The following is a 26,821-nucleotide window of genomic DNA, read 5'->3' as shown; positions in this document are numbered from 1 at the left end:
AAAAGGCTCATTGAGGTGTTTATCTTCATTTATACCTGAGACAAACCGAAGATGAGTGCGTTTAATATGTTCTTGTGTTAATTCAGCTTGAAGTTGTTTAAATTGTTGAGAGTTGGAATCGTTGCTAATGTCCGTACGTAAAGGTTGAGTAGAAGTGGCGAAAGCTTTTACTTTGCCCCAAATTTCCTTTGAACCCATGGAGGGGGATAAGGAATTATAAAAGTCCGTGAAGGAGAGTTTCTTTTTTCTGCGAAGGAAGCGTTTAACTTCCTCATCTACTTTTTTAAATTTGATTCGATTTTCATCAGTTTGAGAAATTAGAGATTCTTTCCGAGATGTTCTTCTCCTATCTAGAGCCTCATCACAATCAATGTCCCACCATAAGGGGTTCGATTTACGATTTCCAGGTAGATTTGAAGAGATGTAGGCTCCAGATTATCCTAGAGCTGCTTTAATTCTATCAATGAGATGGACATATGCTAATTCCGGCTGTACAATCCTCAAGGGACTTTGAGAATCAAGGGATTTTTGAGAAATGGGTCAGTCAGTTTATCATGCATGGAAGTAATTAAAGAGCTTTTGTTTTGGTTTAATTTCATTATAAAGTCGACCGAATTATTTGGGTTCATTGGATCGTGCCCATCCATGGCTTCGATTGGACCCCACGTGGAGTGGGGGGTCCTATTTTAGAAGCAGGTGGATCACGATTGAGATTTTAACTCTTACTAAAATTTTCTACTAGAGAAGAATCCGGTCTGGATTCCACTGTATTATAGAGATCTGAGTTCTCTGCGTAAAAGAGAAGCTTGGCCTCTTCTCTATCGCGATTGTAAAAACGGTTGTAAAACGGTGAAGGATGCCAAATTCCAGTTTAAAAATTGAACAATTGGAAGACGAGGCAGAATGATCTTCCCTGCTATTTTTACAAGTAGGGTTGTGTTCATATTTAGGTAAATAGATGATGATGTCCAGCGTTAGGCAGAATCGCTGACAGCGATAACATCTGCGCGGACGTGGAATAGAAAGTGTGATGGCGATGATAAAGTCACATAGGCGAGTATTACGAGGGACTGTGGGAATGTTAAAAGTAAACTCGACTTTGTCATAGATGACATTATTATCATCCACTAATCTTTTAATACTCGTAATGTGCTCTAGATCGCTCGCCGAACAAACGCCCACTATATCCTTAATAGATCGAGTTGAGGGGAACCAAGTCGTAAAGCCTTTTTTCCTAAGGAATGAATCAGGAACAAATACCTTGAAACCGGCCTGAATTAGATCACGAGAGGTAATCAGGGAGTTGGGTGAGTTTAAGTCGCTACATTGTATCTTAATTTAATTCTTACCGCTTCTAGTAATAGTTTTATCACCGTGAATAAAGGAAGTAAGGAGATCAATTATTTTCATGGGATCAAGCCTACCCAAGTTTCTACCTTGAACGGTGATTTCCATCAAAAGATTATATGGAGGAGAGATATGTTCTGGGGAAGTGTTAGAATTTTTGATTTGACTATTGTGCCACACGAGATCGGTTTGCTGCCAGATCACGTCCAGGGGTTCCTGCGAGATTTCTTCGGGGACAGAGTTGGAAGTCGAAGGAATTGAATCAGCGATGTCATTGATAATTTGAGAAGAACCCCTAGGATCGAAATTAGAAGCGGAGCGAATTGTGTTCTCAAAATCGTTAAGAGGAGAAGATTGATTTCCTGTTTCCAAAGAGGGTTTTTTGTGTGAGTTAAAATTAGCAAAATTAAAAAAACGCTCGGCCGCTGAATTCTCCAAGTGAGGTGTGTTTAAATTTCTCTTTTTGCGAGCAGAATCTATCGTTTGTGTAGCGGTAGTAGTTTGTGAATTCGACTTTGGGCCATTAGATGAAAATTGACCCGATAGAAAACCAAATAGTGTTTTCATATCAGGGTTTGATGGAATTGTTTGACCAGGTTGTTGACTATCTGGATGACTATCCTGAGATGGGGTGGCCATGTTCACCTGGGTGAGAGGTGGGCCCGAAAGGTTGTCACCGGAGGAACTGCGAGAGTCCTCAGCCACCACAGTCCCAGGCAAGGTCGATCTTCTACTAAATCCTTTTTGAATATCTTCTGATCTGCAGAATTCAAAAGTAATTTTCAAATTACTATTTACACCCAAATCGCATAAGTGTTTTAGCGTAATTATCTGCTTATTTTCAGGTCTTTGTAAACTAGCTGTAATTACTAATCTATTCAATGTTCCTTCTACTCCATCACATGGACTTTTTCCATGTGATATCACGAAGAAATGCCATTCTGCATCGATGTTAAAATCACTCTTGCGATAAATTAAATTTATAAACTTTGATTTACTTTTATATTGGGAAGCAGCTCCATTAGAAAAATATTGTATTTTTTAAATTTTAGGACCAAATTTATTCTTTAAATAATTAAATAATTAAAAATTAATAATAATTATAATAATTATAAATAATAATAATTAAAATAAATAATAATAATAATTAAAATTATTTTAAATAATTTTTAATAATTTATGTCCTGCTATAAAATAATATACAGTACTTGCTTCATGATTTAAAAAATCTGAAATTATTACAAAGCTCTCATGCTCGATAACTGCATTTTTTTACAATAAACAACGAATGGATGCACCGTTGTTTCTGTCTTACTCCAGTGATGACCCTGGATTTCGTTTTGAATTACTGTGGAGTAATTTTCCGCAAAATTTAATATTACAACAAATTCAGTACCATTGTTCTCTAGATTATTTTTGCAATTTTTTAAAAACTTTGCCTTAGATTTTGCGATGAAAATGTGCGTTTTTAAAGATTTTAAGCGTGCGTCTGATGTATCGATGTATCTGTCGACTGAATAAACTCCTGATTCTACATGGCAACAATCATTGCTTTTCCATTCATTAAAAGAAATTTCTTGAACACCATTTCTTTCAAAATCTATCTGTAAAATTTTCTTCAGATTTTCAAAATCTAGACATTTTTTACACTTTTAAAAGTAGCTAATCTTCATTAGGCACAGCGCAAATAATTTGTTTTAACATTTCTTCATATTATGTCATATGACAATTATCACCAGGTTCTGACAATTGCTGTAATTTTGCACCAGACACCATCAATTTTACATTTTGATGTATTTGACATACACAAACTGCATGCGTGCCCTTAGGACCAACTAAGACACATTGCTGTTGGCGATTTTCAGCAAATTTGCTAAAACCTATTTCAATATCCGAATGTTGTTCCTTAAAAACAGCATATATTGTAGTTAAATTTCCTAAAATTAACCTCTTTTGTAGTTGCACTCTTAAACCATCTTCTTTTACATTTACATAATCTCTTTTCTTGGCATTATTCTGCTACATTAATCAGAACAATAAAAAGAGTTAACCAATTGAATAGTTTCATCCCATATTTTTCTACTATATATGCAAGTCGAATAAGTTTAACTTGACCTGCAAGATGTCTCGAGCAATTCACCACACCGTGGAGGAAGATGTATACTATCAACTTTCATTGTGGCAACTTTTTGTTACGATTTTATTATTCTACAAAGCTTTCTGATAAAAATGTTGCTTTGACGAAAATCGTAACAGCTAATTCTTCAAAGATATTCGAATATTTTTATAAATTGCTTAATATAATTAAGCGTTGAAAATAAAATCTCACATATTTGTATACTGCCATGGATATACTTCCGAAAGCAACATAGCTCCGATTTTGTTGAAACTTGGTATACTTACGTAATTTTGTGCCCTGATTACGAAAATCATAGTGAAAATTGTCGACTAGGTCATCTTCATGGTAAAAACCATAAAAAACACCATAAAATGTGGTTTTTTGCATTTAACTCGCAAAAAACGCAAAATTTCAAAAAATGTTTCATACAAAAGTTGTAGGTCCTAGAAAAACACATCTTTTCTCTCCTATACGTTTTTTTCCAATACTAAATACTTTTAAAAAAAATCGTAAAAAACCAAAAAATATCATAAATTTGTCTGAACCATAAAAAATATCATATGACTGATGCTTTATAATACATTTACCGACCCTGGCCGTCCCCCGGTTCAAAACAGGAAACCAGTTAAAGGCTCAGTCTGGCTTAAGCGTGCTTGATCAAGACCTGGTAGGGCCAAATTCAAATTTTGATCAAACTGAAACTTAGTTTGCCTGGCTCCGTGATGTTCCGTCCCACCAGGCACTTTAAAAAGGGCTTTTTTAAAAGGAAACGTTAGAAGGGCATTGGGTCCGGGTTGAGTACCTTCTAATATCAACAAGAAAGTTAATTTGACTCTCTTTCTACGTAAAAAAGGACGAGGACAGGTGCGAAGCCGGGCGTCGCCTGGCTCCGAGATGTTCCGTCCCACCAGGCACTTTAAAAAGGGCTTTTTTAAAGGGAAACTTTGAAAGGGCATTGGGTCCGGGTTGAGTACCTTCTAATACCAACAAGAAAGTCAATTTGACTCTCTTTCTACGTAAAAAAGGACTACGACAGGAGCGAAGCCGGGCTTTGTAGTGTTCCGTCCCACCGGAAAAAGGGCTTTTTTAAAGGGAAACGTTGGAGATGTTGCCTCTTTCCATTGGTTTCGGTAAAATTCTACCTACTCACGCAATTCACCACAAGGAGGTCGGAAAGAGGATTTAGAAGTGCAATTTTTTTGTATTTTTTTTGTTTTTTTACTTTTTTTGTTTTTTATATTTAACGTTTTTAAAGGTCTATATACAAGTAACTTATAATATAACGTCCATTCTATGGACTACATAAATATGTCGAGTGGCTAACGAACGTGATATCTAACGAACATAGCCAGGATAAACTGTTCTTATGTCCCGGATCAATTGATTAAATGGGTCTCCAGCTAATTTCTTAACTCGGCGTCGCCACAAGAATTCACACAAGTGCTCATCCAGCTTGTCTTTGTGAATTCCACCCCGAGATAAGAAACGTCGCATTGACCGCCATGAGGATTCTATATTTTGGGTATGTGCACCAGTTTCACTATTTACAAACTCAAAAGACTGATTAACTGTTAAATGCACATACCCATGAGCTTCAAGATCGAAGTAGCCCTTCTAACAATCAGTGTGGATCTCTGTCCCTACTAACACATGTTTCTTGATTAATTCTAATAAGGTACCTTTATCCCTTTTGTTTTCAGGACAGATCTCCAACCGATAGTTTTCAATACTACCTCGCTCTATGAAGCCTAGAATCCAGGATCCTTTGACAACTCTACCACGTTGATACTTTCGCCTACCGATTTTACATTCGTCGATTTCCACAACTTTCCCTTGTCCGCCAATTTTGCCTTCCAATTCAAATTCGTTGTCAAGGGAAATCATGCAGATTCCTCGACATAATGAAAATCGGTCGGCGATAGTTTCTGTGGAAACAGATTGATCTTCGATGATACTGCTTTCCCTAATAGTTTGCTCAAAATTGAGGCCAACAGAGAAAGAGTATGTAATGAAAATGCAAGTGGCTACAAGGATATGAGAATACTTAAACCAAGTATTCTCTGCCACAGTTTTGGAATGAACGTTTGTCCCTTTGTTCGATCGACAAACAAATTCTCCACAGACTAATCTGTTTTCGTATAATGTCATGGTTTTTTATGCTTAGGGCAGTATCTCTCTGTAGGTATTAACCCAACAGCACGAACCCATTCCAAACTGGATTCCCGATTTAACAGAATACGACCTAATTTCACTAAATTATACTTCTCATCCATTCTGCTTTTCAAATAGAAGGAGAATCAGCAAATGCCACTATAATCAATTATAGAATTTAAGAAATATAAATTTTACTATGCAGGTCGACGGAGCATCAAACGCCACTGAGGTAAGTATGAACAGTAATGAATTATGTAACTGAAATATACATATACTCTAATTTTCAGATCGACAGAGGAGCAGCAAAAGCCACTATGGTAAACATGAAGAGTAATCAATTATGAAACTGAAATTTACATATACTCTAATTTACAGATCGACGGAGGAGCAGCAATCGCCACTATGGTAAGTATGAAAAACTGAAATAAACATGTACTCTAAATTTCAAATCAACAGAGGAGCAGCAAATGCCACTATGGTAAGTAAGAAGAGTAATCAATAATAAATCTGAAATATACATATACTCTAATTTTTATGTCGACGGAGGATCAGCAAACACTAAGTTTCAGTTTGATCAAAATTTGAATTTGGCCCTACCAGGTCTTGATCAAGCACGCTTAAGCCAGACTGAGCCTTTAACTGGTTTCCTGTTTTGAACCGGGGGACGGCCAGGGTCGGTAAATGTATTATAAAGCATCAGTCATATGATATTTTTTATGGTTCAGACAAATTTATGATATTTTTTGGTTTTTTACGATTTTTTTTAAAAGTATTTAGTATTGGAAAAAAACGTATAGGAGAGAAAAGATGTGTTTTTCTAGGACCTACAACTTTTGTATGAAACATTTTTTGAAATTTTGCGTTTTTTGCAAGTTAAACGCAAAAACCACATTTTATGGTGTTTTTTATGGTTTTTACCATGAAGATGACCTAGTCGACAATTTTCACTATGATTTTCGTAATAAGGGCACAAAATTACGTAAGTATACCAAGTTTCAACAAAATCGGAGCTATGTTGCTTTCGGAAGTGCATGTCAGTTATAGACTTTTCTATTTTGTGCGGCAGCATATGTATGTTTTTTCTTGGAATGTCTTGTAAACTAACATTGTTTAATAAAGTGACCTGATGATAATGTCAAACCATGACGCCGAAACGTTACACAACTAATGAATTAGTGTTTCATTTATTACTCTTCCGATAATCGATTAAAAGAATTTTAACAAAATTCAACAACGGAATAAAAAATCAACTATATATATAAAGATTAAACCTATTTCTAAACTCTTTGGATACTTATAACATTCAGTAGAATTCATTTTCCTATACAAGCATATACCGTAGAATAAAAATTAACACAAATGAATTGTGATATAAATTATATCTGCCATTCAGGCAGATACACATTAATGTAGACACGACTCTTTGGAAGAAAAGAAGGGAAGAAAAGGGCTATTATGGTTACAACTAATACAGTTGAAACCTTTTATGTTAAATTTGTTGTTTCTTTTAAATATGAGTTTTAGTTATATATTAAAAGAATAAATTAAATTTGTAGTGTGGGTTCAGAAATATAATATCAATATATAAAAAACCGCGGACGCCAGTCGACTGAAGGTCGACAGTAAATAAAATATAGAATTAAATTTACTTTAACCAAATAAGAATAATCTCCCGGGGGTAGAATGGGTGAACTCAGTGAAATAATTATCAAGATATATTTTATCAGATTATCTACTTACATTTCGATGTCTCTCAGTTGACGAATTGGCCAATTCCACACTCACACTATTCTTGTTACATTAATTCGAGCATTAATTACAACAATTCTTAACAAATGAAGTACAGTCGGGTCCCCATACTGTTAGATTCCAAACTGTTATGTCCTCAGTAGTGTTATGATTTTGCATAACCTCCAAATTCAGAAGTGTTAGGTGACGTCACGTTACGTCACTAATTTTCAGGGCCGTATTCTTAAGACAAAGGAAAAGGGTGCATATACTTCTAGGCCAAACTTGAGGTGTATATATTTATGTTCCTGAAAGGTGCGCAGTAAACATAATTTGAGCACATAACAGAGCTGAGTCTGGAGAAGTGTGAAATTTCTGAAAATGTAACAGTATGGGGACCCGACTGTATATAGTCGACAATAAAATTTTAACAATAAGATAACACAATATCGACGTACGATCCAAAAGTGATCGAATCCACACCTGCTTCCTTGCCGCGTTTTCGTCTAAGCAAGCGTCGTTACCATGACATCACAGGAACGTAAATCGACATTTAAATAAACTAATATTTAATTATTTCAGAAAAAGCATCAGGTTCCACTACTGTAATGTTATTTTGTTTCTATGACTGATTGGATTGTTCTGAATAATTTGTCTCATTATCCTGGATTCGATTTTGCTTCGTGATAGAAAATCACTAAGTGTCGATTCTTGTAAGATGTTCCAGTTATTGACTGGTATAAATAAGAAGAAGGTACCGACTCTCTTGTCATGATGGTGAGAGAAGATGAAAGGAACTCAGCAAATTTCTATATTTGATTGGGAGACGTTTAAGGATCACATTTGAGATAGAGTCAAGACCGGGTGCAGTATATTTTTTGGTGTTCTGTTCCATTACAGGAGTTACTAGATCACACTGTAGAACGCTTAATTTTATCGATAGAACCGATTATTTAATCTCTTAAAAAAGAAGAACTAAATCAGCTCAGTTTGTTGTCAAAATGGGACTTTGATGGTTCTTCAGATCATAGTTCTTATAAACAAGCATTTTGTGATTCAAATGACACTGATTCATCAGTATTTCTTACTTGTCTAGTTCCATTACGCCTAGTCTCAAATAAAAGAAGTGTATAGCAGAACCCACGCGCCCATCATGCATAAGGTATTATACACCATTAAAAATCGAATTTATGAAACAGTCTACTGATGCATCCGTTCAGGAGAAAAATAGAATAGATAAAGAAACTAAAAATTTCAAACCAAGCAGTGTTGTAAATGTAAAGAAACAAATAGTTGTAAATCACGAACTAATTTTTTGTATGGTAAATGGCAAAGTGTGCAATGCTGTTGCAGAAACAACTTCAACGCAAAAATGCTTTATTTGTGGTGCAACATCAAAAGAATTTAATAATATTGACAAAGTGATAAAAAGAAAAATAAATACAGAGAATTTGCAATTTGGTTTATCAATATTACATGGATGGATTCGCTTGTTTAAATGTCTTTTACATGTAGGGTATAAATTACCCATTAGAAAATGGCAAGCTCAAGGTAAGTACAAAGTAATTTTTGCGCAATATAAATATCAAATTCAGAGAGAATTTAAAAAACGATGTGGTTTAATTGTTAATTGTCCTAAGCCGGGATTCAGAAATACCAATGATGGAAATACTGCGTGACGCTTAATTCAAAACGCACAAGTTTCTGCTAAAGTTACAAATGTAGATGTGGGCCTAAATAAAAAGTTTTACACTATTGCGATGACAGTATCTTCTGGATATAAAATCCATACTTCAAAGTTTCGAGAATTTACACTTAACACGGCTAAATACTTAATTGAAAAATATCCATGGTATTATATGCCACCTACCGTACACAAATATCTCATACATAGACTAGAAATTATATCTCCAGCTTTGTGGACGATAGGACAATTAACAGAAAAGAGGCACAAGAAGCTCACAATAAAGATTTTAAGAAATATAGAGAATATAATGCAAGAAAATTAAGGAAAAAATGTCGATGTTTTTAATTTTTGTTATCAAGCTCTGATCCGCTGATAACTAGTAAGAGAAAGTTACAGAAAAAAACAGCAAAAACTTCCAAGGCAAGTACTCGATTTATTAAAATTGACATATGTACAGGAGACTGATAATGAAGCTGACAGTGAACAAGTTTAGAGCGATAATTATGATTTCTTTTAAAACCTTAAAAAGTTATGTAGGGTAGATGCACCAGTTTTGGCCACTTTTAGCTTTTTCACAATTTTCAGGACAATTTTTTTTATGTTACTTGTAAAAAGTTAGCTACCGGCGCTCATTTATAGATTAATTATTATTTCTAGTTTTTAAATTTGTTATATTTAAGGGTTAAAAAAATATTTATAATATAATAAAACTATAAATGTATAAAAATGTTAAGTTTGCTAGTTTTGGCCACTTTGTCTCCAGTTGTGGCCACGTAGTACTATTTTTGGCCAGTAACAAAAACTAATAGAAAATTTATGCACACAAGGAATAAAAGCGAATATATTTAAGGCAAATATATCCAATTTTGTGCAATTTTACTCTTTTTCACAGAAAACATCATTTTAAGTCAATATAAAATTTAATGGAAACGAATATTATTTCAATGCACCTGAAAAATATTTAACAATCACTCACAATAATTATTAGATGGTTAGTTTGTAAAAACAGTAATATTTTATTATTTTAAATTGCAGGATATTTATAAATAAGTACAAAGTAAATAGATATTTTTAATTCATTAACGAAAAATATAAACATTTTATAAATCACAACTCAATTATTATTTGCGTTTAATTTTAAATGAATATTCTTAAAAACAAATATTTTTAAAGATCAATCTACTTTTTAACTATTTTTTAAATTTCGCTGATTGATGTAATAATTTTTGTACTTTCTGTTTTTCTTTTTTTTATCGTTTTTGCTGTTAATTTAATTTGTTCTTTCATTTCCTTGTTGTTCAACCTTAGTGTCTTTGCTTCTTTTTTCTTTTTTAACTTTAATTGTTTCTTTTCTTCCTTTTCATGCATCACTTTTAACCAAGTGTCTGAAGTCAATACTGATGGCAGTTTTTCCTTTGGTTTACCTAATTTTTTTGAAAATTTTGCTTATGAACAAACTAGAATATTGTTCAAGGTATTTTTATCTGAGCTCTTTGAGTTAGAAACGATAGAACAGCTTGCATAATTATTTTCGGTCAGTTGGTTTGAAACATTATTCGATGCAGATACATTTTCAGAAGATTTTTGTTTATTTTCTGAAGCTGTACAATTTTCTTCAACTGGCATATTGGCCTGATCGGAATTTTTCTCGTTGAACAATTCAGAACCGTCAGTAAGAACTTCCATTATCACTGGATCATTCTCATTTGTACCATCACACAGCCCCACAAAAAAAGAAAAGTACCCTGCGCGAAAGTCCACAGTACCATACCCATATGTATTTTGATGCGCTGAACATGAATCCGAAGTCAGATTTGCTCTATCACATCAGGATTTTTTTTTAACCTCAAAAAACATGTCAGATTTTATGTAATTTATGTAAAATACAACATTTTTAAAAAATTGATTAGATTTGTCTCAAACTTGTTTCTCGGGGGTTTTTAAGATCGCTGATTACGAATCTGCAGTCAGTTTTTAAAAATTTTAAATGGCGAATGCAATATGTCGGCCAAATTTTAAAAATTTGTTGGATTTTCACTTTTCTTGGTATATAGGGGTTTTTGGGATCGCTGATTATATGGCGGTCATTTTTTTGAAAATTGATTTATTTTGCTTTAAAATGGGTACTCAGTGGTTTTTCGGATCGATGATAACAAATCTTCAATTAGATTTTGAAAAATCAATATGTCCGTTTGAAAATAATGTAATTTTCATTTATGTCTGTTTATGGTAACGGACTTGTTTGTCTTCGAAAGACCTGTGCAGTGGTTTTCTTTTTAAGTTTACTCTTTATGAAACAATATCCCTTTTTAGCATCCAACAATAGTCAGCCATCATATTTACGTCCCATCTGCCTTGATATCTGCTCTCCATTTCATTAATATTTTGATGAAACCGTTCTCCCTGTTCCTCGCTGTAGTCTCCTAAATTTTTTGGAAAGTAACTTAGATGTGAATGTAGGAAATGGAGCTTCAAACTCATCAAGCATCCCAATTTTTGAAAGTTTTTGATCATACCATTCACTATTAGTTCCCATTTCTCGCTCTTATGGTTGCCAAGAAAGTTTTCAATAACTCCCTTAAAACTAAGCCATCCAGCTTTCTCCTTTTTACTCATTACTGTGATAAATTTTTCATCTTTTACTAGTTTGCGAATTTGAGGCCCAACAAAAATTCCTTCCTTTAATTTAGCATCAGATATCTCTGGAAATTTTTGTTCCAGGTACTTGAAACGTTTCCCTTCTTTATCTAAAGACTTTACAATCTGTTTCATTACCCCTAATTTAATATGTAAAGGTTGTGGAATTACCTTTGTAGGTTCAACTAGAGGTTTTTTATAATATTTTTGGAACCTGGTGTAAAGGATGTTCTTTTGGGCCATTCTTTTTGTACGTAATGGTTTTTTCGATCTCTACTGTCCCACAAACATAAAAAGCAAGGTGTTTTCGTAAAACCTGCTTGTTGGCCCAACATGATACTTATAATTTTAAAATCCCCACAAATTTGCCAATTGTGTTTATTATATTTAATTTTCTCCAAAACTAATTTGACAGTTTAATAATCTTCTTTAAGTTCAGTGGAATGGGCTACGGGAATTGAAGCAAAAACATTAGTGTTATGAATTAGCACTGCCTTTAGACTTCTTTTAGAAGAGTCAATGGATAACCTCTAATGTTGATCTTCATATACGTTTGGTTTCAATTCATTTATTAGTCCTTCAATGTCAGAACAATATACTAATGAAAGCTCATCGCCTTTTGTAAAATACTTCCAAAATTTCTTTTCTCTGTCACGATAAAAGTAAGCTGTGGTGCCTTTAGATAACAAATTTTTCTTTTTTTAAAACTGAAGCTAGATATTGTGCTCCATCATTGGGTAATTTCAAATCTCTGATGAGGTTGCTAAGGTCTTCTTGCGTAAAGCCTTCTTTAACCTTTTCTTCCTGATAACCATCTGGAATATAAATATCATCGTCGGACACACTACGGTATCATCCTCACACCCGAACGTCCCCCTGCAAGGCAGCGCGCCTTCGCAGGCTTCGTTACTTCGATAGACAGGAAGCAAATCATTCTACACATCCCCTTTCGGCGCAGTTGTCATCGCCTACTACATCTATCGAAGCAGCAGGATTAATATTGTGCCAAAGCACAACGGAAATACAATACTGTATTATGTCCTAGCAGGCCTGCGTCCAAGAGAAAAATATTCTGCAATTGTTGAATTGAACTTCATCCAGAAATTATGCCTAATTCTCTAGAAATGTTCCTAGATGTCTTCTCGATAAATACATTTTAATTTAGACATTCAGGTTACCAAAAATCTGCATTTCCTGCTGCATAAATGTTTACCAACAAACTTTTCGAAACTTTTAAATTCAAGACGCATGCATATTTCCCTAATCGCCAAGTCGTCGAATGATCAAATAGTCGAATGCCAAGTAATCGAATGGACAAAACGCCGAATGCTAAAAACATCGAATCGGCATTTAGTCGAATGCTAAAAACATCGAATTGCCAATACGTCAAATGTTCAAAACGTCGAATTATCAATTCGTCGAATGTTAAAAACATCGAATCGTCAATACGACGAATGTTCAAAACGTCGAACTATCAATTCGTCGAATGTTAAAAACATCGAATTGTCAATACGTCAAATGTTCAAAACGTCGAATGATAAAAACGTCGAATGCTAAAAACATCGAATGCTAAAAACATCGAATCCTCATTTAATCGAATGCTAAAAACATCGAATTCTCAATTCGTCGAATGTTCAAAACGTCGAATGTTCAAAACGTCGAATGCTCAAAACGTCGAATCGTCATTTAGTCGAATGGTAAAACCATCGAATAGTCCATTCGTCGAATGCTCAAATAGTCGAAACGCCATCTGTTCGAATTATCAAGTAGTAGAATGGTAAAGTTGTCGAATGTTCAAAACGTCGAATCGTCATCTTTTCGAATTGCCAAGCAGTAGAATTGTAAAGTAGTCGAATGGACAAAAAGTCGAAACGCCATCTGTTCGAATTATCAAGTAGTAGAATGGTAAAGTTGTCGAATGTTCAAAACATCGAATCGTCATTTAGTCGAATGCTAAAAACATCGAATTGCCAATACGTCAAATGTTCAAAACGTCGAATTATCAATTCGTCGAATGTTAAAAACATCGAATCGTCAATACGACGAATGTTCAAAACGTCGAACTATCAATTCGTCGAATGTTAAAAACATCGAATTGTCAATACGTCAAATGTTCAAAACGTCGAATGATAAAAACGTCGAATGCTAAAAACATCGAATGCTAAAAACATCGAATCCTCATTTAATCGAATGCTAAAAACATCGAATTCTCAATTCGTCGAATGTTCAAAACGTCGAATGATCAAAACGTCGAATGCTAAAAACATCGAATTCTCAAATCGTCGAATGCTCAGAACATAGAATAGTCAGTTCGTCGAAATGTTCAAAACGTCGAATGATAAAAACATCGAATCGTCAAAAGTTCGAAAAAGTTCTTTGTTTTCAGTAGACATTAACTTAAAACAAAGAACTTTTTCGAACTTTTGATGATTCGATGTTTTTAGCATTCGACGTTTTTATCATTCGACGTTTTGAGCATTCGATGAATTGACAGTTCGATGTTCTGAGCATTCGACGTTTTTATCATTCGACGTTTTGAACATTCGACAACTTTACCATTCTACTACTTGATAATTCGAACAGATGGCGATCCGACTTTTTGTCCATTCGACTACTTTACCATTCTACTACTTGGCAATTCGAACAGATGACGATTCGACGTTTTGAACATTCGACAACTTTACCATTCTACTACTTGATAATTCGAACAGATGGCGTTTCGACTATTTGAGCATTCGACGAATGGACTATTTGATGGTTTTACCATTCGACTAAATGACGATCCGACGTTTTGAACATTCGACGCGACGTATTGACAATTCGATGTTCTTAACATTCGACGAATTGATAGAGATAGTTCGACGTTTTGAACATTCGTCGTATTGACGATTCGATGTTTTTAACATTCGACGAATTGATAATTCGACGTTTTGAACATTCGACGTATTGACAATTCGATGTTTTTAGCATTTGACTAAATGCCGATTCGATGTTTGTAGCATTCGACGTTTTTTCCATTCGATTACTTGGCATTCGACTATTTGAACATTCGACGATTTGGCGATTAGGGGATATGCATGCGTCTCTTAAATTCACCGACTCCCAAAATGCTTGCATATCAAGTCATATTGGACCAGTTGTTAGAAATTTTTAAAGTCTGATTTGAAATTTGTGATCAGCTATCCGAAAAACCACTGAGTACCCATTTTAAAGCAAAATAAATCAATTTTCGAAAAAATGACCGCCATATTGAATCCGCCATATTTAATTTTTAAAATCTGACTGCAGATTCGTAATGAGCGATGTAAAAAACCCCCGAGAAACAAGTTTGAGACAAATCTAATCAATTTTTAAAAAATTTTGTATTTTACATAAATTACATAAAATCTGACATGTTTTTTCAAAATACATAGGGGTATGGTACTGTGGACTTTCGCGCAGGGTACTTTTCTTTTTTTGTGGGGCTGTGTTATTAGACACAGATAAACCAGAGGACTTTTGTATGTAAATTTCTGAATTCAAAGGGATTTCTTCAGCTTGTGTGTTGACTTGGCCTAAACATTTTTCTCTCAGTGACTCAAATTCCATATCAACCAATTCGATTAAAATTGAATCATCTACTTGCATTTGTTCTTGAAGAGGTGCTCCAAACACAATGTAATTCGAAATTTGGTTATTGTTTAAATTACCTGAATACAAAACAATTTTTATATTTTATAATTAATATTATTAAGTAAGACATATAATAATAAATTAAAAATTTTAATTAAATTTTTATTAAATTTTTTTTTTAGTTTTTCAATCAATTTAATCAATTTTTTTTAACCATACATACCATTCATCGAAATGTTTAAATTTTCCGTATTTGAATTTTACTGTTTCATTTAAGTCTGAAGAATCATTAACATTTTCATTCTTATTGTAAACATCGTCATACATCTTATTCCACGTGTTAAATAATGCCAAATATTCAACATCACCATTCCAATCTGTTTCTTCAGTTTTATGATTTTTAAATTGTTGTAAAATTTCTTTATCAATATTCTCTTCGAAAAATTGCAAAGACTTTTGATTTTGTATTATTTCAATTTCGTGTTCAGCACACTCATTCATACACTGAGAAATGAAAAGCACAGAATCTGAATTCGACATAGTTCAGCATCAGTACCCCAGGTTAAACGCAGCAGCAGTGCCACTATTGGACAGATTCTGTACTCGGAAGCACAGATGCTGTACTTTGAAAAATTTTGAAATACAGATTCTACGCTTTAAGTGTCAGTATCTGTCTTTTATTCGAAGGACAGATTCTGTCTCTTATTTTGTATAGCCGATGTACGGCAGAATTCAGATTCTGTGCTTTTCTTCTCTCAGTGTAGTAGAATGCAAGGTCGTTTGTTTAACACATTTATCAGAATTAATAGCTTCAGGATTAAAGGGATACATACAGACCACAACATTTAAATCTATCTTTAATTGCATCCGTGAAATGTTCTTTTTGAATAATCGTAGATAAAGCACTTAGTACAGTAGTGTTCATAGAAGCCTTCCTCGGATGATCGTGTTGCACTCATATACTCCCATGAGTGCAACACGATCATCCGAGGAAGGCTTCATTGAACACAACTGTACATCAAATTTTTGAATGTCGGTACCCTCATTTTCAATACGCCATGTCCTTACAAATTTCAACCAATGCTTTTTTAATGGAGCAAATACTGAGACATCAAGAGGCTGTAAGATATGCGTAGCATTAGGCGGAAGACAGCAAAGAATGATTCCTTTTTCTTCACAGAAATTGCTCAGCCCATACGACATGTGTGATACGTGCTCATCAAGGAATACAATTACTGGTTTATCTATTTGCTTCTCTAATAGATATGGCTCAAAGATAGTTGCAAAATACTCATAAAATGCGGCACTTGTCATCCATCCATTTTCCGTTTTAACAACACCCCAACATGATGGAGCTATATCAAAGCAAGCCTGAGGTAAACGTTCGTACTTAAAAACTGTCAATGGAGGAGCCATTTCTCCAGCGGCGCTAACAGTAAACAAGGTAGTAACATTTTCTTTGTCACTACTTGCTGAAACGTCATAGGTAGGTTTACCTTTCTCAGCTAAAACCATTCCACCTTTAGGAGCTAACCTCATTGACGTTTAATCTATGTTAAATATTCTTGAGGGATATTGGAAAACTTCCATATTGTCAGCCAATAATGACAGCACCCCTTGAAACCAATTGCGTATACATATACTCCTCGTTTACAGCAGCTCTTGTTTTGCTTAAATATTCAGCCTTTTTGACAGATAGAATTGGATTCCTTTTTAAGAAAGCATCAAACCATTTTCGACCTGGTGTATTGTTTTTGAAAGGTGTTTCTAAACCTTTAATTTCAACATATTTTTTTACTGAAGCACATAAACTGTCGTTGGTCATAGGAAATCCCACTTTGCACGTATCTAATAACCAATTTACCAATAGTGTTTCCACCTCTGAGCCTAAAATTGATTCTGGATTAATATGACCTGTAGTTATTGGACCTCCTGTTTTAGTTTTACGTCTCAATGTTGATCAGGGTATTTGATACTTTTGACTTATTTTGTTGACAGATAAGGTACTATTTTCTATTGCTTTTAAAGCATTTTGCAATTGTGTTGATCAATACGAAAAAAAATTCGTTTTAATCTTATTTTCTTTGTTATTTACTTTCAAACGTCCGTTTTTTTTCTTTCCTTTAAAATTGTTTTTGGTTTTAGGCATTGTTTCTAAAACCCACCAGTTTATTTTATTATAATTACAATTATACAATAAAATTAACGATTTTATATTGTTCACACTCTAACGACTCACCTTTAGAAAATGGCTTTTTGTAACACGTACTCGAAATTATTATATTTTTGTGGTAAATATTTATATTTCTGATTGTTACAAACCAGAAATAAATTATTTAATTGGGCTTTTGAGATGGCCCTTTTATTTCAAATTTGGGGAGGCACCAAGCTGCCAAGGTCTAAAAGACCTTGTTTAATTATGCGGGATCGTTTTTCCACTTTTAAAAGTTACTGGGATAGCTTCGTTTTAACTCTGATAAATAATTATTTCAATTTACTTTATTTATTTCAGGAGTTTTAAAATAAATAAAATCAGATTTGGCATTCACATTAAAATTTTATTTTAACAAGATTTTAAGAAATTTACAAACTTGCACATGTTTGAAAGAGAATTAAAGTTGAAAGTAACATTAAATCATTGAAACGATACAGACTTACCACTAAAATCCTTAATCCTACCGACAGGGCATAATTTCTCTTATACGGCGCAGGTACTACGCGTACGGACTGGCCGGTCGAAAAACAGGGATCATCCATCGGGCAAAACACAAATTGAATGTCGAAAATTAAGTCGTCTATGCGACCAATTTTTATTTACGCGAACTCGCGAATTTTGTGGGGCCACTGCACTGAGACGGCGCAGGTACTACACGTACGGACTGGTCGGTTAAGAAACAAGATTCACAATTGTTAAATATTTAATTAATTGGAATCTCACTCAAAACAGCTCTCACTGGATTCCGTCGGTTAGAAGATTCTATTAAATTTTTTCGTCCGCCTTTCGTATTATACTAGTTTTTTCGCTGAGTTCTATACAGGGGTCCGACGCGCAGACGGGCTTAGTCTCGACATTTCCTACTTTCTTGCGATAAACAGATCTGCCAGGCCGTAGCCGGGACCGGTGTTGATCGCTTGAAGAGGAAAATTGTACAGCGGCGATGGAAATTTTGCGACAAGCCTCTACTCCTTGCCCTGATGTCAAAGTGGGGTAAATTTGTCAACTAAGGATTTTTAGAATTAGAAGTAGGGAAATTCTTCAGGCCCATTGGACTTTGCATTATGCTGACGTTTCTGATTGCATGCAGTTTTCGTGAGAACGGAAACGGCGTTGTTAATTTGATACTTATCAGAAACAATTTTTATAACTAAATATATAAATTATAATTACATTGTAAAAAGAAAGAATTTTTTATTTATAATTATAATTTATTTATAGTTATAAGTGTTTAATATAAGTTGTATAAATAACGTTATATTGATCCTACATTTTATAAGTTACTAGTATATGTATTTTGCATTCATAATTATACATATACACATATACATGCAACTTACAGTCCTCCGACATTTTATTGTTAACAATAAGTTACAATAAAATGTTTAGCTATTATCAAATTATTTTCTGTAAATTTGGAATAGTGCATAAAATGAATAAAATAAATACGCTTCATAAAGCGTTGAGTCAGCCTCCAAATGCATGTGCATTTGTTATGATATTCTAGTCCCTAAGTTTGTAGGCCCAAAGGGAAAAAAGGAAGGAGAGACAAGGAAAGACAATAGGAGAGACAAGGCAATGAGCAGAGGCATGTGTAGCATGCTTGTGTGTGTGCCCGTAACGCGAAGAACTCAAGGGTGTGGTCGTGTTAGATCTTGTAGCCAGCGGAATCAGTGGATGTGCACGTATACACCTAGGTCGTCTCAATGCATATGTGTGAAATGCATTACCTTTAATTATTTTCAAATAGAGGTTTCTTTTATTATATAAAATTTTAAGTATTAATAATGTTTATAAATTTATGCATATAATTTATAAACAATATTATAAAATATATAGGAATTTATGTTTTATAAATTCTGTCCTATCTTTTGTAGCTTTATTAAAAAGAAAAATAATAATAAAATAGTACTTGTTAAGTACCTTGTACGTAACACTGATAAATATTTAATCAATTTGTCAAAAACATTAGTTCTTAAATGACGTTTTATCAACAAATATGCTGTGAAGTAAACAAAAGACTAATAAAATTAATAAAAGTGTGAAATTGGCCAAAACTAGTGTGTTGTTGAAAAACGGTGCATCTACCCTATATTTATTTATAATCACTAGTATTGTTGTTTCAGGTCTTTATTCTAATAATCAGTTGCAAAAACATTGTATGTCAATATATATATGATTAGACATTACTTATCAATATCTATGAATATATGTGTTTAATTCCAAAACTTTTTTTTACTATTATCTTATACCCTTAAATTTTTTATCGTAAAGCAAACAAATGTGTCATTTTAGTTTTCTTAACTTTTTTTTTGCTTAGGGAATTTTAAGAAATCTGCCTACAGATACCTTGTATTCCGCACTCCAAGGTAATGTGGGGTTGGTATAAAAAATATATATAAAACAAAATAAATAAAATAAAAATTGTTTAATAAGCTGCCGACCTACTGCCAGACCCGACCCACCGAAACCCGTAACCCTTCTTTTAAAGCCCTTTACGCATTCTCAGAACTGTCGTAAGACTTTAGCCTTCGAGAGCGGTGCTCCAACTCTGTCGCTATTGCGACATTGTTATTTTTCTGCGGTTCTTCTGCGTCAATAGTTAAAATTTTAAACTATTTCAATGTCAAAGCGGAATTTTGACACATGAATGAAGAAACAAATGGTAAAAAAGTGTAAAAAGTTAAATGATAAAATTGTAAACGGATAGGACAAATAAATCACAGAATAAATTAAAACAAACGGGACAAACGAATTAAAACCTGATTTAAATTACGCTTTTTGGCTGCCGTCGAGGTCTTTTCTCGTTATAACCGAGATTATAAAATTCTCGACATGCTACTAATTTTTTCTCTAATTGAGCACGATATAAAACCAATCTTTATGCGTCCCACTTCTTGCAGCCTTGTCGCTTCCTCTGGGTCGGTGACAACAACCGCGAGCTTCATCCCTCGCCGGTTCGGTTTAAGGACCGTCACCATCCTGCTTCTTGGCTTCTTCAGGACATTTTCCAACGCCTGTTGGACTTCTACCTGGATAAGGCAATCCAACTGCACCTTACCCATGCCATCCACCGCTTTGGAAACCTCCACGGTAAAGGCGTCTTTATTGGAGCCGCCTCCGATTTTAATTAGGAGGCCTCCCCTTTTTGTAGCCCTTCTGCTACGACCCTTGTGTGGCTAACGTCTGGATCAACCTTCTTACGAAGCTTACCCAAAACATCGGCAAACGTCCGACCTTGAGCCACTCGGATGACCATTGTTGATCCCCTCGTTGTCTTTTGCTCCAACTTTTTACATTCTGGCTTCAGTGTATCTTTAATCTTCCGCACTCTTGTCCACTTTCTTTGGAGGTGCTTCCTCCTGTTTTTTTTATAGCTGCGACTTGAATCCCCTCTGGACTGCCGGAACTACGTCTTCTCTTCGGTGCGTCTATGACAGCACGCCTTAACTGACGTTTATAGTGGCGCTCTCGCCTTTCCTTTCTGTGTTCATGGTTACCTTCTGCCATGCCGATAGTACATCGTACGTACATATCCGCTTCGTCAGCCTCCGCGTGCTTCGCCTTTGCTTCTTCTATCAGGACTTGAAGGACTTTAAGTCGTCCTTAATAGTTCTATTTACATTCTTCTTGGTGTCTTAAGAGTTACTCATCCTTGCGATTTCCAGTTGTATTTTTTCAAGACACAATGGTTCTTCCTTCCTAATCTGCTGCCACTCAACACACTCTGTAGACTACTTCCACTTCCTCTTGTTCTTCCTGTTTTGTTGATCCAACCTCTCCACGATGATGGAACCTTCAGTGTGGCGTTGCCCTCCTGCATCCACCGGCCAGTCGTGTCTGGCTGAGGACCCACTTCTCCCAACACATCAAAGAAATCAATCATGTTTGGCAGTGGACCCACTTCTCCCAACACATCAAAGAAATCAATCATGTTTGGCAGTGGACCCACTTCTCCCAGCACATCAAAGAAATCAATGACGTTCGGCAGTGGACCCGCTTCTCCCAGCACATCAAAGGCATCAACGATGTTCGGCAATGGACAACCATTGGCGGGGTAGTTTTCTTAACTTGAGTTTACATTTGTAATCAACGACCCGATAAAACCTCAAGAAACAAGTTATAAGAAACAGCGTTTGAGAAAATCCCCGCTTTTTAAACAATTTCTTGTAAAATTTTTGTCACAAATGAGGCATGTGTATTTTTTGAGATTTCTGTGCTGGCGCATGTGCGATTGCAACCAGTCTTTTTTTATATGTCTTCAACAAATTGGGTAGTTTAAATTTTCCTCTTGTGTGGAGATTTTCTATGTGCTCCTTCGGCGAGGTCGACTTTCTACTTTTTTGATTGCCTCTTACGCCGAAATCGCTTTTCTGAAAATAAAATTTAAATGAGTGGTATGTTATTATTACGTACATTATTTGTATTTATTATGACAATTCGCATTAATTAACATTTTATTATTCGAAATATGTGACGCTCTACGAGAGAAGGGACCTTACCAATTTCAATGATGCCAGACTGCATACGCAAACGGCCCCCACTCTCCAAGTTGTGTTAATTTGTAAGTACGAGAGTGGGGTCCGTTTGCATACGCAGTCTGGCATCACTGAAATTGGTAAGGTTCCTTTTCTCGTGGAAGTCACATATAATTACAATTATGTATGCCTTTTTACGTCAGCTTTTCTCGTAACATTTTTGTCACAAATGTGGTATGTGTATTTTTTGGATTTCTGTGCTGGCGCATGTGCGATTGTAGCCAGTCTTTTATATTTAGAAAATCGAAAGTAGATCTCGTTAAACGCACATTGCTTTGAGAAAAATTAAATTTTTAATCTTTTCAAAATTTATTAGTCATGATGAATCTGACCAATTTTTAAAATCTTTATCATTACAATACTTTCTCCACGATAAAGCAATAGAAAAAATAAATACTTACGCTAATTGTAATGTCCGCTTCCTTAGAAAAGGGGAGGCATAAGCTTTAAATTATCCTTCTTCAGCAATTCAATTTCCGCTTTCAAAGAGTTGATTTCCTTGCTTTGGGCATGCACTTGCTTCTTTAGAAGGGAGAGGCATAAGCTTCACATTATTTTTCTTCAGCAACTAAATTTCGGCTTTTGATGGGCTGATTTTTTTATTTTGGGCATGAACTTTCTTCTTTAGCTCCTTCATTTCAGTCTCAATTGGCTGGAAGGTTATAGAAAAAATCTATTAATCCCAAATGGCACGACATTTTTCAGAATGGCAGGAAGTTTTTAGAAAATTTGAAATGTAAAATTTTATAGTCAGCAATTTTGGGTCGCAAATGAACTTACATTACTTACTGGTGACGAGAAGATTTTTCTGGTTTAGTTAGGTTTTATAGTTTCATTAAAATATTCTATTGCCATCCAGTACAGATCATAAAATTCGTGAGAAATATTAAGCGAGATCTGTATCGAGTTTGAGATGGATTATAAACCAATAAGACGATATATTTCATCAATTATCTGTGAAAAGAAGAAAAGTAATAAGGTTAAAAAAATGTATGATAGAAAAGCTTATAATTATGCTGCTTAAATTATTTAAATATTATATTATTTTTTATTAATTCGTTGCACAACAAAATTAGTAAGTAACGTGATCCAACACGGATCAGAGTTGGGAGATCGGCAAGCACGTTACAAACAACACTTGAAAAATTGTGTCGTGTCAGTTTAAACGCCCCTGATTGAAAGATTGGATAAGTTAGAGAGTTGTCCTTTAGTGGCAAGCCCCTCGACCATGGCAAGGTCTACCCAACATATCCATGATGACAGTCATGCCTGGCAGTGGATAAGCATCCACTATTCCCAGCACACATTTATTATATTAAAATTTTCCTTTATTGCACTTTTTTCCCATATTGTAAAATACTTAAACAAAACTTAATATATATATTCTCTCTACCTGTGGTTTTCATACAAAATAGTGTCCGGCGTTTTTGGTGATATCAAGCTAGTATTTTAAATATTCCTTACCTTTCCAGGAAAAAAACACCCGCCATTTTGATGAAAATATTCCACAAAAGTAGAATTCAATCTTTGGATTCCTGTGTCTATTTGAATCAAAATGGCGTAGTTATTATATAGATGGTGGTTTTTCCTTTCAGACTGCCTTCGATGCATTTAACAATTTTTAAAAAAATGAATAATTACTTAATCAAAAATTAAAAAATCTATTTGAAGTTAGTACTTTAAATATTTTTTACCTTTCCAGGAAAAAACAGCCGCTATTTTTATAAAAGTATTCCACCAAAGTAGAATTTAATCTTTGGATTCCTGTGTCTATTATAATCAAAATGGCGTAGTTATTATATAGATGGTGGTTTTTCCTTTCAGACTGCCTTCGATGCATTTTCTCCTTTAAATCTTGAAGCGTTTGCGCATGAGTCTTCTTAAACTTTCAGAAACATTTGTTTAATAGGCTCCTGTCTGTTTTTATCGAATGTTGTACAAACCTGAAATCAATCACGAATACAAAACATAACCCTGCCCTCTCCACGATTTTCCTAAGTTCTCCATTCTTGATATGATTGGAAGAAATCTTTTTTTTTGGTAGGGGAAAAATTGCAACGAGAAGGGATGTACTTTTGTCTAGATTAACGGGCCCTTAGTTCATGTAATTAACATCTATAAGACTGATTAATTACACATGCACAATAATTGAGGAGCAAGTTTTCAAAACTTGATAAATCCATATTTTCTTATTTCGAGAAAATGAAACAAATGACTTTTCTCACATAACCACTATAGTGAATTTTAAATAAAAAAATTTGTATTAATTTATTTTTATAATAATGTTTTTATATTTAAGACGTTCTGTTTTTAATTAAACTTTATCATAATAAATTAAGTGATTTAAAGGTTTTGGTAATTTTTTCTAATAAAAAACATAAAAATTATAAGTTCTCTTGGTTATGTCAAAAAGTTTTTAAATTGAAAATTCGTTGTTAATAATTTTTTTTTCTTACATTTGACAGTGACAGGCCGATTTGTGAGGTCTTTAATAGTATATTAAGCAACAAGAGGATAAAGGCAGCCATTTCTTTACGGTGATTTTCGTGACACGAGTGGAGGTCAAGGGCGCCGTAGGCGCCCCGAAACCGGAACAAGTGTCACTAAAATCATCGTAAAGAAATTGGCTGCCTTTATTCTCGTGTTACTTACGATATTTTTTATTCCTAATGCACGAAAGTGTCGATTTTAGATAGCAGACGACAGGGAGTAAAAGTCATTCACTTGTTCGATTTGTATGAAAATTTATAATAATATAAAATAAAAAATAATTATTTGAAATAATAATTAGATTTCACAAAAATTATGAAAAATAAATATTATATTTTTAATAATTAGATATATTTATGTCTCATGTTTTTTTAATTTTAAATATGAAAACAAAAATTTATGATTTTCACATTTCAGAACGAGTATCGTCGCACAAGCGTCTAAGGGCTGAAGTACGATTTATTGACGCAATTCCTAAAAATCCGTCCGGCAAAATTCTTCGTCGAGAATTACGAAACCTTTTAAAATCAAAGATTTAATAAGAAATGTTTGATAATAATATATGAAGTTCTCAAAATTATATTGAATGTTATTTATCGTGTTGCATTCGAAAATCTCTCTTTAAAAATAGGCGCATAATCTATACATGTATTTGTTTTCTATGTTTTTTTGTTTGTTTTCTATGTATTTTTAAAGACATTTTCGTTTTGTTTCGATATTTTCTGATCAACTTTATTCGAATGCCTCCCTACTGTTTTATGTATAATATATAATTTAAGGACGTTCTATTGAAAATTGAATTAACAAGCAGATTTTAATTAAACTTGATGTTTAGCTAAATAAAGAATTTATATAAAGGTTTAGTTAAAATTTTTAGAGTTATAGGTACTTGCGAAAAAAGTCATAAGCATTTTTGCTTTTAACATTGAATCTTATGAGGATTGAGTTGTTTGACATCATGTATAGGTATATTTAAGTACCATAAAGTATTTAACAAAGAGATATTGATCTAAATTTTTTAAATACAATAAAATTAATTTGTATAAAATTTTATATTTCTCCTGATTTTCTTGCGATAAATAATTCAGACTTGTTCACTTGTGAAATGTTTTACTGTACAGAGTAAATGAAATTATAAAATGTCCACTATTTTAACTAGCTGCATTAGGCGATACAACCTTATTCTTAATTGTTATCAAGGGTAAGAATTTTGTAATTAATTATGTAATTTGTACATTTGTAAATAAGCTACTTTTGAAGTCTAATAAAAATTTTCAAAGAGCATAACATGTTTAATGTTTTGAGAAATAAGTGATTTTTTATTTTTCAGCTCTGGAATTATTACAAAAAATTCAAAAATTTTAAAACATAATTAAACGTAGTAAAAATAAAAATTTTTCGACAAAATATTACGTTTTCCGCATAACACAGATACTTAAATCTAATAATTTTTGAAAAGTTGTCTGAGCCTCCATTTCAGTTTAAATTTTTTAGGTGCTTAGGTAGACTGCTTTAAAAACCCTTATAACCCTCATTTTAAAAATTTTAGTCTAAATTTAAGAATAAATCTTTTCTCTCATTTTAAGAATATTTTGGAATAGTACTTATATAGTTTATTCTTATGGTTAAAAGTAAGAAATATTTATTATAATAAAAAATATTCTTAAGGATAAAATAAGATTTTTGTAATATTCTTTTTCTCAAAAAGAATTATTTTAATTTTAAAAATACACTACCGGTCAAAATTGAGAGACCACCCATTTTCAAATGAATGAAAAACATTTTAAAACATAAAATTTATGGAAACTAAAATTTGTTTCTTTATATTTTTTGAAAGATGATAGAATTTTGGAATGAACAAGATCTTTCAGAAGTCATTTGGTCAATATTTTATTTAGATATTTTTAAAAAATCGTCATTTTCAGTGTTTTACAAAAATTTTAATAACTTCTGAATTTCTAAAATAAGGAACGCTTTTTAATGATTTTAGGCTTATTTTAAAGGTCATTTTCTACTAAGTATGAGAATTACTTATAAGCATTAACGTGTAATTTTTTTTTAGAAAATGCAGGTCGTCAAAGTTAGACAAAAAAATTCAAGAAATTTGAAATCATTTTTTTGTACTAAAAACTATTCTAGAAAATATAAAAAACATGATATTGTGTAGATTTTTCAAGAGAATTTAATTAAAAAAATATATTTAAATTTAAAAAATTCTCATTCTGTAGAAAATGACCTTTAAAATATGCTCAAGTTCATTAAAAAGCGTTCATTATTTTAGAAGTTATTAAAAT

At 33.4% G+C, this 26,821-nt stretch overlaps 1 protein-coding gene across 3 annotated transcripts in view; it reads left to right on the top strand.

The window, feature by feature from the left end:
* Positions 1-25,811, top strand: part of LOC122510056 (4-coumarate--CoA ligase 1-like) — a 41,626-nt gene extending 15,815 nt beyond the window's left edge. The window contains exons 6-8 of one of the 3 annotated variants that reach the window (XR_006302410.1): positions 7,931-8,510; positions 8,702-8,899; positions 8,989-9,453. Coding sequence is in view for 1 of the 3 variants with exons in the window: in XM_043624452.1 (XP_043480387.1) it covers positions 24,945-25,066 (122 nt within the window). In the remaining 2 variants the exon portion in view is untranslated. Of the gene's footprint in view, positions 1-7,930; positions 8,900-8,988; positions 9,454-24,944 lie in introns of those variants that run through there. The other 2 variants (XR_006302409.1, XM_043624452.1) reach the window with 2 other exon arrangements.
* Positions 25,812-26,821: the final 1,010 nt, after the last annotated feature.

The sequence above is a fragment of the Leptopilina heterotoma genome, unplaced genomic scaffold, assembly GCF_015476425.1.
Source record: "Leptopilina heterotoma isolate Lh14 unplaced genomic scaffold, ASM1547642v1 Lhet_66, whole genome shotgun sequence".
NCBI classification, from domain to species: domain Eukaryota; kingdom Metazoa; phylum Arthropoda; class Insecta; order Hymenoptera; family Figitidae; genus Leptopilina; species Leptopilina heterotoma.
The sequence above is the reverse complement of the archived record's forward strand: the minus strand, read 5'-3'. Positions and strand labels throughout refer to the sequence as shown.